General features: G+C 44.3%; 1 protein-coding gene across 1 annotated transcript; it reads left to right on the top strand.

The window, feature by feature from the left end:
• Positions 1 to 7,379: 7,379 nt before the first annotated feature.
• LOC139181294 (cancer/testis antigen 47A-like) lies at positions 7,380 to 18,548 on the top strand. The gene is made up of 3 exons (XM_070784253.1): positions 7,380 to 8,180; positions 9,173 to 9,347; positions 18,175 to 18,548. Exons 1-3 carry the CDS (start codon positions 7,589 to 7,591, stop codon positions 18,185 to 18,187), a joined length of 780 nt encoding a protein of 259 aa, XP_070640354.1. The 5' UTR covers positions 7,380 to 7,588; the 3' UTR covers positions 18,188 to 18,548.
• The last annotated feature ends 2,005 nt before the right edge of the window (positions 18,549 to 20,553 follow it).

Here is a 20,553-nt window from a genome sequence, read left to right as displayed (position 1 = left end):
ATCAGCACCCCCTGTCACTATCGGCTGAACACACCCTAGACTTCCACTCTATGGATTCACTGATGATCCCCAGCCTCAGACTGCGTCCTCGGAGGTGCCAGGCTAAGGGGGAAAAACAGCCCACCTCAGGCCAGGATACAGTCAATTCACCATAGTTCCCTCCTCAGGCACTAGAACAACAAGTTAGGGTGGGAAGAGACGGCCGAGGTCGAGAGGCAACAGAACAGGCACAAGCCAAAGCACAATCCAGGCACCTTTGGCAGCTCCAGCCCAGGTCACCGTCAACTTCAACTAACAAAACTTTTAGTTAGCAAAAGAGAAGCGAGTTAAAGCTGTTCGGGCTTCCCGGGTCGTGGTTGGGCCATCTTGTTGTGACACCCAAAGTTCTGTTTATCTCCCATCTACCCTACTAACGCAGAGAAGGCAATGGCACCCCACTCCAATACTCTTGCCTGGAAAATCCCATGGATGGAGGACCCTGGTGGGCCGCAGTCCATGGGGTCGCTGGGAGTCGGACACGACTGAGCGACTTCAATTTCACTTTTCACTTTCATGCATTGGAGAAGGAAATGGCAACCCGCTCCAGTGTTCTTGCCTGGAGAATCCCAGGGATGGGGGAGCCTGGTGGGCTGCCGTCTATGGAGTCACACAGAGTCGGACACGACTGAAGTGACTTAGCACTAGCAGCAGCACCCTACTAATGAAGGAGGGATCCCCTACCCTAAGAAGTGTGAGATGGCCAAGCACACGACACTGGACAGATGGACAGCTGTTGGTGAGTCTCAGGTACTCAACAGCCTGGGTGGACAACAGGGAATGCCATGCAGGACAATGGGGGAGTGTGGCTCTGGAGTAAAGTTAATCGGCAGGGACCGTGGGAAATAGATGTAGTAACAAGAGGATGGGGCACGCCAGGGTTCCCACACGAGGGGATCATTGTCCTGTAGGAATCATTGCACTGCCTGGCAGGGAAGTAAAGCTTGGTGGCTGGAAGAATGGGAAGAATGCAGCTAGTCTGGCTGATAGGAGAAAATCAGCTGGGTGGGGTAGTTTTCTGACAGGGAGGGGGACACTGCAGGTGAGAGCAGGAGAAAGCAGAGTTGGGCCAGTGGGGTATTGGAGGCTCAAAGGCATCAAGGCAGCTTAGAAAATTTGAGGTCTTAATATACAGATGGGAAGCCTATGTAAAAAGGTTTACAGATGAAAAGCAATCCTTTTCAAAATGCCAGTGACCTACTTTGCAGAAAAAAAAGCTGGTCCTATAATTTATGTGGAATTGCAAGAGACCAGGAATGGCTAAGACAATCTTGAAAAAGAAAGTTGGAGGAGTCCCCTACCCTGTATCAGAACTTACCATGGGAACAGTAATCAAGACAGTGTGGTACTGAGATAATGATAGACACACAGATCAATGGACTAGAACAGTGAGTCCAGAAATAAACCCAGATACATACCCTCAATTGATTTTCTGCAGGGATGTCAGATCATTAATTGGTTAGAAGTGCAAGTCCTGTCCCTAGAATGGTACGAGGACAGCAGGATATCCACACGCAATAGAATGAAGTTGGACTCCTACATTTCACCAAATACAGCCATTAAAGTGATCCTCTGGACAGCACACAGCATTCAGCCACAAAAAGGAATGGGGTCTCAAATGAAACTCAAAATCATTATGCCAAGTGAGAGAGGCCAGACAAAAAAGGTCACATACTGTACAATTTCATTTGTAGCAACTACCCAGGAAAGGTAAGTCTGTAGAGACAGAGAGCAGATTATTGGTTCTCAGAGCTTGGTTGCAGTGAGGGGGAAATGGAGAAGGACTGATTACTGGGCATGGGGTTTCCTTTTGGAGTGATTATTTATTTGGACACAACAGAGGGGATGGCTGAACTACACTGTGCATGTACCAGATGCCTGTAAAGTATACCCTTTAAAAAGGTGACATTTACCACAATAGCATACCAATATTTTTTAAAGATAACAAGTGCTTATTGGCTTAGACTTCTACAAATAGATTGGGAATTGACTTCAACATCTGCTAAAATGCATCCTTTAGGAAAATTTTTTGACCTTCATACTGGGGCACAAAATAGAGGAAACTTGAATACGGCACTAAATTTTTAAAAGATGTCCCTATAGTGTTAAGGGAGCTACTGAAGTTAGCCAATAGGTATATTTGCCTTAACCATCTTATCACTGCGGTGTTTCCGTTCTCCAGACCATAGCAGCCATTGTCGTAAAATATCCTACAGTGGGCATAGGCACTCTGACATATAGCTCATGAAGTTAAATTGAGTCTTTGCCGCTTATAAATGGGCTTGACAACATGGGACCAGGTGGACTATCCTCACTGAAAACATTGATTATGAGTTAAGGTAAAATAAAACAAGGCTGATATAAAGCGAGAAACCCATATTGCATATGTTCTAAGTAGGGAAGGGGTAATTATCCCCACTGTTTTTCGATTCACTTCTCCACTATGCCCAGTTCTTGAGCCATGGAAAACGAATGGTGCCTCTGGATGGATTACCCCAGGCTTCTTTTCTTAATATATACGTATTCCTTGAAGTCTAGTTGACTTACAGTGTTTTAGGGGCAGAGCAAGCTGATTCAGTTATACATATATATTATTTTTAAATTATTTTCTTTTCTAGGTTATACAAGACATTGACTATGGTTCCCTGTGCTATATAGTAAACCTTTGTTGCATATCTATTTTTTTAATTAGAAATCTATCATTGTATTCATGCTAAGTGAAACAAATGGAATCAAAATAGAACAAATTTTTTAGGCAAACACTCGTAAGTTTTCTAAAATAGATATACATACTATGTGTATGTGTGTGTGTGTGTGTAGCTTTTCTACTATGCTTGCTAAAGGCTTGAGAAAGAATATCAGAAAGAGAGATGGAAAAATTGGAAAACATAAAGTAAATGAAATGAGGGCGCTGAATATGAAATAGGAAAAGTGAAACAAACTAGATAAAAGTAAAAGATTATCATATAGTCCAGTTGTTTTTAAACATGGTAGCTCATTACAAACATATCTGTAGCTTTGGATAAAAAAAGCTATTGCCTGGGCATTTGTATTTTTCAAAAAAAAAAATCCAAGAAAATTCTGGATTTTAAAAAGTGATTACAGGTTTTTCTATTAAATGGTAGTTTTGGTGATATCAGTTCAGTTCAGTTCAGTCGCTCAGTCGTGTCCACCTCTTTGCGACCCCATGGACTGCAGCACCCCAGGCTTCCCTGTCCATCACCAACTCCCTGAGCTTGCTCAAACCCATGTCCATCGAGTCGGTGATGCCACCCAACCACCTCATCCTCTGTCGTCCCCTTCTCCCCCTGCCTTCAATTTTTCCCAGCATCAGGGTCTTTTCCAAGGAGTCAGTTCTTCGCATCAGGTGGCCAACATATTGGAGTTTCAGCTTCAGCATCAGTCCTTCCAGTGAATATTCAGGACTGATTTCCTTTAGGACTGACTGGTTTGATCTCCTTGCAGTCCAAGAGACTCTCAAGAGTCCTCTCCAACACCACAGTTCAAAAGCATCAGTTCTCATCCTGAACCCCCCTCCCACCTCCCTCTCCATACCCCTGTGGCAGATTCATGTTGATGTATGGCAAAACCAATACAATATTTTAAAGTAATTAGCTCCAATTAAAATAAATAAATTTATATTTTTTAAAAAAGCATCAGTTCTTTGGAGCTCAGCTTTGTTTATGGTCCAACTCTCACATCCATATATGATTACTGGAAGAACCATAGCCATGACTAGACAGACCTTTGTCGGCAAGGGCATGTCTGCTTTTTAATATGCTGTCCAGGTTGGTCATAGCTTTTCTTCCAAGGAGCAAGCGTCTTTTAATTTCATGGCTGCAACCACCATCTGCAGTGATTTTGGAGCCCAGGAAAATAAAGTCTATCACTGTTTCCATTGCTTCCCCATCTATTTGCCATGAAGTGATGGGACCGGATGCCATAATCTTTGTTTTTTGAATGTTGAGTTTTAAGCCAACTTTTTCACTCTCCTCTTTGACTTTCATCAAGCAGCTCTTTTGTTCTTCTTCACTTTCTACCATAGGGGTGATGTCATCTGCATATCTGAGGTTATTGATATTTCTCCCAGCAATCTTGCTTCCAGCTTGTGCTTCATCCAGCCCGGCATTTCGCATGATGTACTCTGCTTCCCTCAGTGGCTCAGTGGTAAAGAATCTGCCTGCCAATGCAGGAGATGCAAGAGACCTGGGTTCAGTCCCTGCATCGGAAAGTTCCCCTGGAGTAAGAAATGGCAACCCACTCTGATATTCTTGCCTGGGAAAATCCCATGGACAGAGGAGCCTGGCAGGCTACAGTCCATGGGGTCACAAAAGAGTCGGGCACGACTTAGTGACTAAACAACAACAGCAGCTCTGCATAGAAGTTAAATAAGCAGGGTGACAACATACAGTCTTGACGTACTGCTTTCCCAGTTTGGAACCAGTCTGTTGTTCCACGTCCGGTTCTAACTGTTGCTTCTTGACCTGCACACAGATTTCTCAGGAGGCAGGTAAGGTGGTCTGGTATTCCCATCTCTTGAAGAAGTTTCCACAGTTTGTTGTGATCCACACAGCCAAAGGCTTTGATGTGGTCAATAAAGCAGAAGTAGATGTTTTTTAGGAACTCTCTTGCTTTTCCTATGATCCCACGGATGTTGGCAATTTGATCTCTGGTTCCTCTGCCTTTTTTTTGGTGATGTAGAATTCTATTATTTTTCTGTTGACCAAGCATGACACAATGGTATTAAGTGAATAATAGTTACGTACCCACCATGGTAAAAGATGTTTATCAGTTTTCACAATCAATAGCCAGACAAAAAATAAAAGGTAATTACAATTGCAAGCCATAATTGGAGCATGATTAATCTAACAGTATACAATGATTACATACAATTTGGGAGTTAAGCAGAGTGATGGGGTAAGCGGAAGTGCATGCACGCATATGTTTTCATCCACCCAGCCAGTCTATGTCTTTTGGTTGGTACATTTTACCCATTTACATTTAAGGTAATTATCAATATATATGATGCTATTACCATTTTCTTAATTGCTTTGGGTTTATTTTCTGTAGGTCTTTTCATTCTCTTAACTTTTGCTTGTGTGGAAAGCTTTTGATTTCTCCATCAAATCTGAATGAGAATCTTGCAGGGTGGTGTATTCGTGGTTGGAGTTTCTTCCTTTCCATCACGTTAAATATATCATGCCATTCCCTTCTGGCTTGTAGAGTTTCTGTTGAGAAATCAGCTGATAACCTGACGGGGGTTCCCTCGTGTGTTATTTGTCATTTTCCCCTTGTGCTTTTAATATTTTATCTTTGTCTTTAGTTTTTGTCAGTTTGATTACTAGGTGTATTGGTGGATACAGTCACCAATATACCTCCTTGGGTTTATCCTGCCTGGGACTCTCTGCCCTTCCTGGACTTGGTTGACCATTCCCTATCCCATGTTAGGGAAGTTTTCAGCTATTATCTCCTCAAATATTTTCTTGAGTCCTTTCTCTCTCTCTCTTCTCCTTATGGGGACCCCTTTGGTGCATTTAACGTTGTCCCAGAAGTTTCTTACACTTTTTTTTTTTTTTTGCATTTTTTCCTTATATTCTGTTTCGCAGCAGTGATTTCCACCATTCTGTCCTCCAGGTCCCTTATCCATTCTTCTGCCTCAGTTGTTCTGCTATTGACTTCTTCTAGTGTTGTGTTCATCTCAGTTTGTTCTTTAGTGCTTCTAGGTCTCTGGTAAACAATTCTTGCATCTTCTCCATTGTTTTTCTTCTTGCTTCTTCGGCATGCCCTCTGGTGGATGAGGCTAAGAGGCTTCTGTAAGCTTTCTGATGGGAAGGACAGGGTGGGGAAACCTGGGTCTTGTTTTGGTGGGCAAGGCCTTGGTCAGTAAATCTTTAATTCAATTGTCTGCAAATGGGTGGGCTTGTACTCCCTTCTTGTTAGTGTTTTGGCCTGAGGCATCCCAGGGCTGGGATCTATGGGCTCTGTGGTAAGGTTAATGGCAAGTCCAATTGGACTTACATCAAGGGGGACCTTCCAGGACTGCTGCTGCCAGTGTCCCCGTCCCTGCCATGAGCCCTTGCCGTCTCAGGCCTCCACAGGTGACCCTCCCAACAGTAGCAGGTAGTTTTGTATCAGTCTCCTCTGGGGTCACTGCTCCTTTCCCTTGGGTCGTGGTGCGTGTGAGATTTTGTGCCCTCCAAGAGTGGAGTCTCTGTTTCCTCCAGTCCTGTGGAAGTACTATAATCAAAGCCCGGTGGCCTTCAAGGTCAGATACCCTGGGGATTCCCAGCCCCTTTATCAAATTCCCCAGGTTGGGAAGCCTGATGTGGGGCTCAGAACTTTCACAACAGTGAGAGAACTTCTTGAGTATCGTTGTTCTCCAGTTTGTGGGTTGCCCAATGGGTGGGTACGGGATTTGATTTTATCGTGATTGCACCCTTCCTACCATCTCATTGTAGCTTCTCCTTTGTCTTTGGACGTGGGGTGTCTCTTTTTGGTAGGTTCCAGCATCCTCCTGTCGATGGTTGTTCAATAGGTAGTTGCAATTCTGGTGCTCTCACAGGAGGAGATGAGCACATATCCTTCTACTCCCCCATCTGGGGTGTGAGGTGGCTAAGCAATTCAGAATATGAATTTGGGAGGGAGTGTGTATAACTGTTTAGTGCAGAGCAGGTGCTTAGTGCAGTCTTGAAAGAATTCACTCTCTCTTCATGTCATGGAGCCTTGAAGTGAGTTAGGGGAGCCCTGATGAAACAGGGTTCAGTCCAAGTTTTACTGCTTCTTCCACTCTCCATTCTCATCAGCATCCATATCAACTTTGTATGCTCTTACTAAGTAGCTTTAGCAACATTAAAACCACCACATTCTCTTTCTGTCTCTCACAGGAGGTTTTAATCAGTTGCTGATATTTGATCTATACACCTTTGCTTTTTCTTTCTTTTTTTAAAAAGTGTATCCCTGCTGGTGTGAGTTGTGCCAGCGTGGCATCTGGGCACCACATCCAGGTTCCCATACACCAGGGCACCACCCGCCCCGCCCCGCCCTGCCCCATACGGACACTGTAGTTTTGCTTTTGCAATGATGGAATGAAAGGGAAGGGACTCCTGGGGGCTTAAAGTGTGACCTGGGCCTGTCAGGCCTCCAGGGAAGCTGAGGGCCTTGACCACTCACTGGATGGCGATCATGCCAATCCTTGACTCCTGGCAAATGAGCTTAGAGCTGGCGCTGGAGGAAGTGGTCCCCGGTTGACCTTTAAGCTCCACCTACCGCCGCCAGCCCTTCAGGTTCTTTCCTGCCTGTACACCGCCATCTCAGCCTCGGTCGTGGTGGGCCAGTCTGCCGGCCACCCCCTTGCCATTCCTGTCGTGGGGCCCACACCAGCAACTTCACAGACTCCTGTTCCCTGTGCAGCTGACATCTCTGCTGCCCACACCCCAACTCTGCAGTCCGCGCTGCCAACAGCGTCTCCTCCACGATTCTCAGCTCGGCGGCTGCCATCTTCCCCGTGGACATCACTGCAGGTCCATCGCCGTCTGGCACAGTCTCTCCTGCCATGTCTGCCACAGAGGAGCACGACTGGATGCCAGGTGGCCTGGACAGGGCTGTTGGCAGGGCGGGCTGTGACCCCAGTCCCCTTGGGGTCCCGGCACCGGCTTGGGAGGGGATGGATGGGGTCGAGGAGGCCGCGGCCCTTCTGCCCTCCCTGAGCGTGTCAGGAGGCCTTCGCAGGGGGCACGGTGGGCCACAGGCCACAATGGAAGAGTGGGCTATAGAGCCGTTAGAGGAGGAGGAGGAGTCTGATTTCGAGCTGGAGGCCCTGGAGGAGGAGGAGCACCTGGAGGAGGAGAAGCACCTGTTGGAAGAGATCGAGGAGGAGGAGACAGTAGAGAATGATGAGAGTGAGCAGGAAGGCGCAGCAGTGGTTGCAGGCCACAGGGACCCCTTGGAGCAGTTTGGGCCTGTGTTCTGGGGTCTGGTCCACTCCCTTCTACACAGTTTCTCCTACGATGACCATGTCCTGGTCTGGCCCCCTGGCCCCTGCCCGATGGTCATGCACAGCTCCCAGCCTCCCTCCGGCCCTGGAGAGGGTCCCGCACCTCCGCAGGAGCAGGAAGACCTGGCAGAGGGAGGCGAGGCCTCACAGGGTGAGTACCAAGCAGAGGGCGCCCCCACCCTGGGAACCTCAGGGTCCCAGGGTCCAGGGGTCTGCATCCCAAAAGTCAGAGGAGTCTGCAGTGGAGGCTGAGCTCTGGGAGGGTGGCGCCCTGGCTGTTGCCTCTGAGTCCTGGGAGGCTGGGGCCTGTGGTCCTGGCAGGGCCGAGGTGGGCAAATGGCGGCCAGGCCCTCAGGCCCTTGCGGACCCTGTGGGGGCATCGGGCTCAAAGGCAGGCCGCACTCAGCACTGGCCTCTAGTGGTTAAGCAGCGGGTCAAAGCTCTCAAAAACCTCCAGGCATAATCTGCACAAGTGGAAGCCCAATTCTATAAAGACCTTTACGGTCTTGAGAAAAAGTATGCTTCCTTCTGCCAGCCTCTGTTTGATAAGAGAGCTGACATCATCAATGCCATTCATAAGCCCACAGAACGTGAATGTTAGTGGCCAGTACCTGTTCCAGAAGGAGCCTGGGAGGAGATGGAGAGCCTGAAGGGAAGGAGAAACAAAGGGCATCCCTCGCTTTTGCTTGAGGGCATTTAAAAACCTAAAGATTCTCGGTAGCATGATCTGGGAATATGATGCACTTGTACTGGAGCACCTGAAAGATGTAAAAATAAAAATTCTCAGGGGTCCGGGAACCAATGAGCATCACAGTAGAATTTCTTTTTAAGTGAGAGGAATACTTTTTCAACGAAGTTCTGACAGAAACATACCAGATGCGGTCAGACCCAGATGATTCTGATCCCTTCTTCTCCAAAGGGCCAGAAATAATCAGCAGCACAGGGTGTGAGATCTACTGGAAAGACGGTAAAGACCTCACCCTGAAAACCCTGAAGCTGCAGAAATGTGAGGGCCCTGAAGGTGTCACACCAACCTCTAGGAAGGTGCCCAGCTAGTCTCTCTTCACCTACTTCTCTCCTCCCTGGGGGTAGAGTACTGGATGTGGCTACTGAGTATAAATTGGGTTATTTTTTTCCGTGAAGTTCCGGTCCCGAAGTCTGTATTATACTTCACAAAAGAAGCGAGTGATTATCAGTGTGAAGAGTCTGATGAGGAGGTCCAAGAAGCTGAAGGTGAGGAGGAGGACAGCGATAAAAAACCAGAAGAAGGACCTGGAAAGGACCTGGACCCAGCAGAGGACAGCCCGGGAGAACCCAGGTATCTGTGTGCAGCTCTGAGTATCACCCAGCCACCATTCCTGACATACATTTTTAAATGTTCTCCCCAAAGTAAATAATAATTAAAACTTGGTTAAAGTCTAGTTTCAAAACAGCTTAATGTTAATAATACTTTGTGTGCTAGATAACATAGAACACAGCATGTTCTGAAATGTACTTCATTCACAGCTACAGGTCCTTTGAGCTGTAGCTGTAAGGCTTCCCCACGTGGGAAATTTTTTGAGACCTGGTAGCAGAGACCACTGTTTGTTTGGAACGCAGTTAACCAGAACAAGCGACTAAAGGTGACTGGAATGTACACTAGCTGGGCCCTCAGCACTGAGCTACAGACATACGGTCTTTTGTCCTAACCGGGAGAAAGCAAATGCCTTTGAGGTTGTGACTATTGACAAAGATGTAGTCAGTGAAAAATTTTCAAGTGGGAGCACATTTAATGACTAATCCCTATTTGTTCAGTTGCAAGATTTTCTAGTTCATGGGACAATCAGAAGAAAAGCAAATTAGTCATGGTGAGATTGTTGTTCACCGCTGAATTGGTCATTCAGTTCAGTTCAGTTCAGTTCAGTCGCTCAGTCGTGTCCGACTCTTTGCGACCCCATGAATCGCAGCACGCCAGGCCTCCCTGTCCATCACCGAATTGGTCATTAAATCAACTTATATCTGACCTATCCCTTCCTCTCTTTCTTGCTTTGCTTTTTCCTGTCTTTCTTCTCTTCCTTTTATGGATGTGCAAACTGAGAGTCTGGGAGTTTAAGAGTGTGATTGATGGAGAGGGCACAGGCTTGTAAGGTGGAAAGACTTATTAGATAAGTCTCTCTCAAGAAAAACCAACAACAACAAAGCAGGCATTTTGGTGTTTGGCGAGTGGGAGAGGACGTTGGTATGAGGGGTGAGTGAGTGATGACATATCTCAAGGTCTGTGTTGAGAGAGGTAAATGTGGTAATTTCTCTTTTGACTTAGCAGGCATATGTAGGACTGACTGTTTTCTTAGATTTAGAAAGTCACTGTTGCCTGTTACTGGTTTACAATTTTTTAAATTAATTTATATATTTTAATTGGAGGCCAGTTACTTTACAATATTGTGGTGGTTTTTGCCATACATCAACATGAATCAGCCATGGGTGTACATGTGTCCCACCATCTTGACCCCGCTCCCACCTCCCTCCCCACCCCATCCCTCTGAGTTGTCCCAGAACCCCCGGCTTTGGGTGCCGTGCTTCATGCATCAAACTTGCACTGGTCATCTATTTTACATAGAGTAATATACACGTTTCAGTGCTATTCTCTCATATCGTCCCACCCTCGCGTTCTCCCACAGAGTCCAAAAGTCTGTTCTTTACATCGGTGTCTCTTTGCTGTCTTGCATATAGGGTTGCTGTTACCATCTTTCTAAATTCCATATATATGCGTTAATATACTCTATTTGGTGTTTCTCTTTCTGACTTACTTCACTCTGTATAATAGGCTCCAGTTTTACCCCCCTCATTAGAACTGACTGAAATGCATTCATTTTTTTTATAGCTGAGTAATAGTCCGTCATATATATGTACCACAACTTCCTAATCCATTCGTCTGCTGATGGACATCTAGGTTGCTTCCATGTCCTAGCTATTGTAAACAGTGTTGCAGTGGACATTGGGGTACATGTGTCTCTTTCAACTCTGGTTTCCTCGGTGTGTATGCCCAGCAGTGGGTTGCTGGGTCGTATGGCAGTTCTATTTCCAGTTTTTGTTTTTGTTTTTTTTTAAGGAATCTGCACACTATTCCCCATAGTGGCTGTACTAGTTTGCATTCCCACCAACAGTGTAAGAGGGTGCCCTTTTTCTCCACACTCTCTCCAGCATTTATTGTTTGTAGACTTTTTGATGGCAGCCATTCTGACTGGTGTGAGATGGTACCTCATTGTGGTTTTGATTTGCGTTTCTCTGATAATAAGTGATGTTGAGCATCTTTTCATGTGTTTGTTAGCCATCTGTATGTCTTCTTTGGAGAAATGTCTGTTTAGTTCTTTGGCCCATTTTTTGATTGGGTCGTTTATTTTTCTGGAATTGAGCTGCATGAGCTGCTTGTATATTTTGGACACTAATTCTTTGTCAGTTGCTTCGTTTGCTATTATTTTCTCCCATTCTGAAGGCTCCCTTTTCACCCTGCTTTTAGTGTCCTTCGTTGTGCAAAAGCTTTTAAGTTCAATTAGGTCCCATTTGCTTATTTTTGCTTTTATTTCCATTACTCTGGGAGGAGGGTCATAGAGGATCTTGCTGTGATTTATGTCAGAGAGTGTTCTGCCTATGTTTTCCTCTAAGAGTTTGATAGTTTCTGGTCTTAGGTTTAGATCTTTAATCCATTTTGAGTTTGTTTTTGTGTATGGTGTTAAAAAGTGTTCTAGTTTCATTCTTTTACAGGTGGTTGACCAGTTTTCCCAGCACCACTTGTTAAAGAGATTGTCTTTTCTCCATTGTATATTTTTGCCCCCTTTCTCAATGATAAGGTATCCATAGGTGCGTGGGCTTATCTCTGGGCTTTCTATTTTGTTCCACTGACCTATATTTCTGTCTTTGTGCCAGTACCATAATGTCTTGATGACTGTAGCTTTGTAGTGTCGTCTGAAGTCAAGCAGGTTGATTCCTCCCGTTCCATTCTTCTCTCTCAGGATTGCTTTGGCTATTCGAGGTTTTTTGTGTTTCCATACAAATTGTGAAATTATTTGTTCTAGTTCTGTGAAAAATCCCGTTGGTAGCTTGACAGGGATTGCTTTGGGTAGTGTACTCACTTTCACTATATTGACTCTTCCAATCCACGAACATGGTATATTTCTCCATCTATTTGTGTCGTCTTTGATTTCTTTCATCAGTGTTTTATAGTTTTCCATATGTAAGTCTTTTGTTTCTTTAGGTAAATTTCTTCCTAAGTATTTTATTCTTTTCATTGCAATGGTGAATGGGATTGTTTCCTTAGTTTCTCTTTCTGTTTTCTCATTGTTAGTGTATAGGAATGCAAGGGATTTCTGCGTGTTAATTTTATATCTTGGAATTTTACTATATTCATGGGTTAGCTCTAGTAACTTTCTGGTGATGTCTTTAGGGTTTTCCACATGGAGGATCATGTCATCTGCAAACAGTTAGGGTTTTACTTCTTCTTTTCCAATCTGGATTCCTTTTATTTATTTTTCTTCTCCAATTGCTGTGGCTGGGACTTCCAAAACTATGTTGAATAGTAGTGGTGAGAGTGGGCACCCTTGTCTTGTTCCTGATTTTGGAGGAAATGCTTTCAATTTTTCACCATGAGGATAATGTTTGCTGTGGGCTTGTCGTATATGGCTTTTATTATGTTGAGGTATGTTCCTTCTATGCCTGCTTTCTGGAGAGTTTTTATCATAAATGGGTGCTGAATTTTGTCAAAGGCTTTCTCTGCATCTGTTGAGATAACCATATGTTTTTTATCATTCAGTTTGTTCATATGGTGTATCCCATTGATTGATTTGTGAATGCTGAAGAATCCTTGCACCCCTGGGATAAAGCCCACTTGGTCATGATGTGTGATCTTTTTAATATGTTGTTGGATTTGGTTTGCTAGAATTTTGTTGAGGATTTTTGCGTCTCTGTTCATCAGTGATAAAGTGTCCTGTAGTTTTCTTTCTTTGTGGCATCTCTGTCTGGTTTGGGCATTAGGGTGATGGTGGCCTCATAGAATGAGTTTGGCACTTTACCCCCCTCTGCAATTTTCTGGAAGAGTTTGAGTAGGATAGGTGTTAGCTCTTTAAGTTTTTGGTAGAATTCACCTGTGAAGCTACCTGGTCCTGGGCTTTTGCTTGTTGGAAGGGTTTTTATTACAGCTTCAATTTCCGTGCTTGTGATGGGCCTGTTAAGATTTTCTATTTCTTCCTGGTTCAGTTTTGGAAAGTTATACTTTTCTGAGAATGTGTCCATTTCTTCCAAATTGGCCATTTTATTTGCATATAACTGCTCATAGTAGTCTCTTAGGACCTTTTGTATTTCTGTGTTGTCTGCTGTGATTTCTCCATTTTTGTTTCTAAATTTATTGATTTGATTCTTCTCCCGGTTTTTCCTGTGAGACAGCTAATGGTTTGTCTATTTTATTTATCTTCTCAAAGAACCAGCTTTTAGGTTTGTTGATTTTTGCTACAGTCTCCTTTGTCTCTTTTTCAGTTATTTCTGCTCTCAGCTTTATGATGTCTTTCCTTCTACTAACTTTGGGGTGGTTCTTTTCTTCTTTTTCTACTAGCGTTAGATGTAAAGTTAGGTTCTTTATTTGATGTCTCTCTAGGTTCTTGAGGTAGGCTTGTATTGCTATGAATCTCCCTCTTAGTACTGCTTTTACTGAATCCCATAGGTTTTGGGTTGTCGTGTTTTCATTTTCACTTGTTTCTATGCATATTTTCATTTCCTTTTTGATTTTTTCCATCATCTCTTGGGTATTCAGAAACGTGTTGTCTAGCCTCCATATGTTTGTATTTTTAATAGTTTTTTTTTTTTTTTTTATTCCTGTACTTGACATCTAATCTTACTGCCTGGTGGTCAGAAAAAATGCTTCAAATGATTTCAATTTTTTTTTTTTTTTAAATTTTGCCAAGGCTATATTTATGGCCCCGGATGTGATCTATCCTGGAGAATGTTCCATGTGCACTTGAGAAAAAGGTGAATTCCATTGTTTTGGGGTGACATGCCCTATAGATATCAATTAGCTCTAACTGGTCCATTGTATCATTTAGCACTTGTGTTTCCTTGCTAATTTTCTGTTTGGTTGATCTATCCATAAGTGTGGGGGGGGGGTATTAAAGTGCCCCACTATTATTGTGTTACTCTTAATTTCCCCTTTCATACTCGTTAGCATTTGTCTTCCGTATTGAGGTGCTCCTGTGTTGGGTACATATATATTTATAATTGTTATATCTTCCTTTTGGATTGATCCTTTGATCATTATGTAGTGTCCTTCTTTGTATCTTATCATGGTTTTTATTTCACATTCTATTTTATCTGATATGAGTATTGCTCTCCTGCTTTCTTTTGGTCCCCATTTACATGAAATATCTTTTTCTAGCCCTTCAGTTTTAGTCTGTACGTGTCCCTAGGTTTGAGGTGAGTCTCTTGTAGACAGCATATATAGGGGTGTTGTGTTTTGTTTTTTTTTTTTCCAGTTGACCAGTCTTTGTCTTTGGGTTGGAGCATTTAACCCATTTACAGTTAAGGTAATTATTGATAAGTATGATCCTGTTGCCATTTACATTTTGTGTGTGGGGGGGTGGTTCGTTTTTATAAACATTTACTGTGTTTCCTGTCTAGAGAAGATCCTTTAGTATTTGTTGAAGAGCTGGTTTGGCGGTGCTGAATTCTCTTGAATGAGATCTGAATGAGATCCTTGCTGGGTAGAGTAATCTTGGTTGTAAGTTTTTCTCTTTCATCACTTTAAGTATGTCCTGCCATCCCTTTCTGGCCTGGAGAGTTTCTATTGAAAGATCAGCTGTTATCCTTATGGGGATCCCCTTGTGTGATTTTTGTTGCTTTTCTCTTGCTGCTTTTAATGTTTGATCTTTGTTAGTTTGATTAATTTGTGTCTCGGGGTGTTTTGCCTTGGGTTTATCCCGTTTGGGACGCTCTGGGTTTCTTGGACGTGGGTGGCTGTTTCCTTCCCCACATTAGGGAAGTTTTCGACTACTATCTCCTCAAGTATTTTCTCACGCACTTTCTTTTTGTCTTCTTCTTCTGGGACACCTATGATTCGAATGTTGGGGCATTTAACTTTGTCCCAGAGGTCGCTGAGGTTGTTCTCATTTCTTTTAATTCTTTTTTTTTTCTTTTTTCCTCTGTGCTTCATTTATTTCCACCATTCTGTCTTCCACCTCACCTATCCTGTCTTCTGCCTCAGTTATTCTACTGTTGGTTCCCTCCAGAGTGCTTTTGATCTCAATTACTGCATTATTCACTACTGGTTGATTCTTCTTTATTTCTTCTAGGTCCTTAGTTAAACATTTCTTGCATTTTCTCGATCCTTGCCTCTAGTCTATTTATCTGTAGCTCCATTTTGTTTTCAAGATTTTGGATCATCTTTACTGTCCTTATTCTGAGTACTTTTTCAGGTATCTCCTCCTCTTTTGTTTGGTTTGGTGGGTTTTTAGCATGTTCCCTCACCTGCTGAATATTTCTCTGCCTTTTCATTTTGTTTAGATTGCTGTGTTTGGGGTGCCCTTTCTGCAGGCTGGAAGTTTGTGGTTCCTCTTAATTGTGGAGTCTTCTTCCTGTGGGTGGGGTTGGACTAAGGCTTGTCAAGGTTTCCTGGTTGGGGGGAGCTTGTGCCTGTGTTCTGGTGGGTGGAACTTCTCTCTGGAGTGCAGTGAAGTGTCCATTAGTGAGTTTTGGGGTGTCTATGGGTTCAGCATGGCTTTGGGCAGCCCATCTTTTAATGTTCAAGGTTGGGTTCCTGTTTTGCTGGAGAATTACTGTGGTGTGTTTTGCACTGGATCTTGTTAGGTCTTGGGTGGAGCTTGGTTTCAGGGTAGGTGTGAGCTCTTGTCTATTAATGTTCTCTGGAATCAGGAGTTCTCTGATGTTCTAGAGTTTGGGGGTTAAGCCTCCTGCCTCTGGCTTTCGGTCCCTGTCTTACAGTAGCCTCAAGACTTCTCCATCCACACAGCATAGACGATAAAACCCCTAGGTTTATTGATGAAACAATTCTCCACAGCCAGAAACACCCAGAGAGATTCACAGAGTTATATAGAGAAGAGAAGAGGGAGGAGGGAGATACAGGTGACCAGGAGGGGAAAAGGGAGAGTCAAAAGGGGAGAGAACAGTCTAGCCATTAATCTAATCCCTAAGTGCTCTCCACAGCCTGGAACACCCAGAGAGATTCACAGAGTTATATACAGAAGAGAAGAGGGAGGAAGGCGATAGAGGTGACCTGGAGGAGGAAAGGGAGAGAGCAGTCAAGCCAGTAATCAGATCTTTAAGTGAAAATGGATACCGAAGATTAGATTCTTAGAGGTACAAAATTGATAACAAATATCAAAAAGCAAAGATTATAAACCTGGGAGAGAGGTTAGACTCTCAAAAATAAAATATAAAAAATACAAACATAATCAATCACAGTAATCAAAAAACTATGGAATTTGTTTTCTAAAAAAAATAGGGTTTTTTTGGGAAACATAATACTAGGCTATAAAAATGAAAGTTAAAGGAGTGATAAAAACTTAAATTAACAAAAAATTAAAAAGTGATAACAGTAAAAATATATCTAAGAATTTCTCTGGGCATTGTGGGGTCTGTTCAGTGTCAGATCATCCCTTGTTCTGGCTTGTACTTGTTCTCAAGGTCTATAGGCGCCCCTCAAATGTCTCCAGTATTAAATGCAGGATTTCAATCTGTTGTACCTGTTACTTCCAAAGTGGTTCCCCGTTCCCCCTTCTTTGTTTATTTTGGCTTCCTCTGCAAGTCTCTTCAGTGTCTAATTTCTGCCCTGACACAAGGGGGCGAAGGTGGCCACTTACTTAGGCTCACTTGTTCAGTTGTGTTGTGGAGAGGGAGGGACACTGCAAACAAACACCGCTGATGTGTGTGGAGAGTGCTCGCAGTGGATGGACCGACCACACTGGGTTTGCCACAGTCCAAGGCAGCATGTGCTTCCCGGGTCTAGACTGATCAGTCTCCAGGGTGCTCTGCAAGGGCACTGTGCCAAGTGGGCCCTGCGTTTCATGCACTTCCCAGGTCTGAGCCGCTCAGGGTTCTCAGGTGCTCCACAAGGGCACAGACCTGGATAGGCTGTGCGTTTTGTGGCCCTCCCAGGTCCGAGCAGCTCAGGCGACCGGGTGCTCGCTGGGCCATGCGTCTAACTCACCTGCCTGGTCCCCGCCACTCAGTTTCCACAAGAGCGCAGTTCCAGGTGTGCCGTATGTCTCCTCTGGGGAGCTGATCCCAGGCTGTGACACTCCTGGCAGATGTCAACCATCTAGGATCCCAAGAAGACGAGGTTAGCAACTGGGAGCCTGCTCACAGTTTGGTGGAAGATGTCATCTCTGGGGCCGAGATTGCAGCAGCCCCTTGCCTTCGGGCTCTGGCTGTCTCTCGCCTGCCTCTCTGCCTCCAGGGAGGGAGGGCCCTATATGGCAGCTGGCTTGCTCTCCTTGGGTATTTGTGCAATCCTTTGTTCTGTGAGCGTGCCAGGGGTGCCGATAGAGCCTTTCGTGAGAAAGGTCTTTTTTTGTGTGTCTCTCTGGCGATCCCACGGTTTGGGTTGCTGTCTCACATTAGCTCCCTCAGACTGTCCTCAGGGCCCCGGTCCTTACCCTAAGGACCAGTTATGCAGCCTGCGCCTCCCTGCCCAGCCCCCACTCACTGGTGGTGGACCCGAGTGTCTGGGCCACTTCTCCACTGGCAGTTGTGCTTAGGTGCGTATTCTGTGGGTTTTGTTTTGTTTTTTTTTTTCCCTCCTGGTTATGTTGCCCTCTGAGATTCCAGAACTCCCCTCAGACACTCCTGTGCGAGGGTTTCCTACTGTGTGGAGACTTCTCCTCTTTCTTGACTCCCTCCCCTGGATGGGTCTCTGTCCCTAAATTTTGTCTCAGTTTTTGTCTTTTATATTTTGTCCTACCTCCTTTTGAAGAGATTGGGCTGCCTTTCTGGGTGCTTGGTGTCCTCCGCCAGCATTCAGAAGTTGTTTTGTGGAAGTTGCTCAGCGTTCAAATGATCTTTTGATGAATTTGTGGGGGAAGTAAGTGGTCTCCCCGTCCTATTCCTCTGCTATCTTGGGACTGCCCCCTGGTTTACAATTGTTAATTGACTCTTACTTCATCCCACAGCTGTCAAGCATAGAAAGACATGATGGAGGAAGAAACAATGGACGTGTCCCTCATGAATTTGAGATTTTCGGCTGCTCAGTAGCCACTGGGAATTTTATCAACACTGGTTTTGTTCCAGGTTTCATCATGTGAAATGTCTTATCCACTGACATCTGACTTTTTTTCTTACGTTTGTCAGATATATTTGACTGCGTTTGTTCATGTTAAAAATAAAAATTTGCTAGCCATGGATAAGCTGCAGATTTTTTAGATGTGTAACACTGATGCAAATCTTGTATCTTTTTGTTTGGGTCCACTTTACTGTCATTGAAACCATTTTTTTAAGTTCTTGCATTGCAGGTGGATTCTTTACCAACCAAGTTATCAGGAAGCCCTGTATTGCAGCCACAGGTTAATTAATATATCAATTGACAAACAATTTATGTAAAGAGAGAGACGGAGGTCTAGCCCCTACTTCATTTTAGTGAGAGGAACCAGGGGGTGACCAAGCTTATCTGGAGACCAGATGGAGCTATTGAGCTGCCACAGACCAGCGGCATCAGCATCACCTGGGAACTTGTTAGAAGTGCAACCTCTCAGGCCCCACTCCAGATTTACTGGATCATTATTCTGAAGGTGGCCCAGCTATCAGAGCTTTACGTGTCCTCCAGGTGACTCTGAGGCATCTCAAAGTTTCAGCATCACCGTCTAAGAGCAATGATGGGCATGGGGCAGGGGATGGGTGTTGTGAGGGACTGAGTTTCTCCTGTGGTAAGACCACCGTTTGTTGAGTGACTTGATACACAGGTAAGCTGAATGGGACAGTAAAGGCTGACAGTAAAGGAATGGGGACGAGACTAGAATTCTCAAGGCCCTGAGATACAGAAAAACCTCCTGGCAGGGCAGGGATTGGATGGTGGCAGTGAAGAAAAAAATGGATGAGGGAACAAACTAGGTTGAGAAGGATAGAGCCATTATGATATCATGAATATGAGGTTTAAAAACATGCAAAACAACCACTGATTATAGATACATCTGTGTAGTAAAAGGTATGCATGGAAGGAGTGCGTGCATATGTAACTTGTAGAAAGGCATGCATGAGGATGATAAACACCTTGCTTAGGCTGGTGGAGAGGGAGAGAGGAGAATTCAACTGGGAAGGGTTACTCTTACTTTCCTAGGGCTGCCGTAACAAATTACCACAAAGTAGGTGGCTTAAAACAACATAAAGTTTATTCTCGCATTAGTTCTAGAGGTCAGAAGTCTGAAAGCAAGGGGCTCTGGGGGAGAATCCTCCTTGCCACCCCCAGTTTGTGGTGGCTTCTGACACTTCTTGGCTTGTGGCAAAATAACTCCTGTCTTCACATGACCTTCTTCCCTGTGTCTGTGTATCTCAAATCACACTCTTTCTGTCATAAGGATACCACCCAGTCCATTTAGGGCCCATCCCAAATCCAGGGTGACTCCATTAAATTAGATCCTGATGTAATTACAACTGCAAAGACCCTATTTCCAAATAAGGTCACATTCACAGGTACCAGGGACCTGGACGTGGGCATATCTTTCTGGAGGACACAGGTACGTACCGGGCTTCAGCTGTATCTGTAGTGTAAAATTTCTGAAGTTGGGTGATGGGTACACGGATGCAGTATTCTTTATACCTTTATGTAGGTCTGAAATAGTTCCTGACCTTCCCCCACCAAAAAGACGGAAAAAAGAAAATGGGCCTAAGAAATGGAAGCTATTTAAGGGGGGTGACGGGGGGATGAAGTTGTAATTGACCAGAATACAGGATCAGAGAAGGAGAAAGGCCAGGGGGTTGACGGTAGAGGATTTCCTTTAGGCATGTTTTGGTAAGGCAGTGTAGGTGCTCTCTAGGTCTCATTGGTACCACCCCCTCCCCCTCTTTCATATTCTATGGTAGCATGTCTCATATCCTAATATATTTTCACATTTTTACGTATTTGTGTCTGCTTCCATCTCCCAACCCCTAGGATACGAGCTTCTGAATGATTGGGATCTTAAAGGGATTTATTTCTCTCTGTCTCTCCCAAAGCACCTATCAATACTACTGTGTTTTCTTCTTAGTAGGTGCTCCATAAATGAGCACTAAAATAAAGTTAATGCAACGCCATCCTCTTTTCTGTCATCGGTGTTAACATTTTAAAAGTGCATTACCACATAGTAACATGCAGTATTCCGTACGGAGTGGCACAGGGCTTTGTCTCCCCCACTCAGTATTTAATTTCATTAAATGAGTTAATACATATAAAGCACTCAGAAGAGCACGTGGCACTTAAGTGTCATGTAAGTGTTTGCTCTTAGTCTTACCATTTTAATTTTCATAGTGTTACTATTATCCCTAAGAAGTTAAAATGCACAAGAGTCCCATAGCCAGTG

Source organism: Bos indicus, chromosome X (assembly GCF_029378745.1).
Source record: "Bos indicus isolate NIAB-ARS_2022 breed Sahiwal x Tharparkar chromosome X, NIAB-ARS_B.indTharparkar_mat_pri_1.0, whole genome shotgun sequence".
Taxonomy (NCBI): domain Eukaryota; kingdom Metazoa; phylum Chordata; class Mammalia; order Artiodactyla; family Bovidae; genus Bos; species Bos indicus.
The sequence above is the reverse complement of the archived record's forward strand: the minus strand, read 5'-3'. Positions and strand labels throughout refer to the sequence as shown.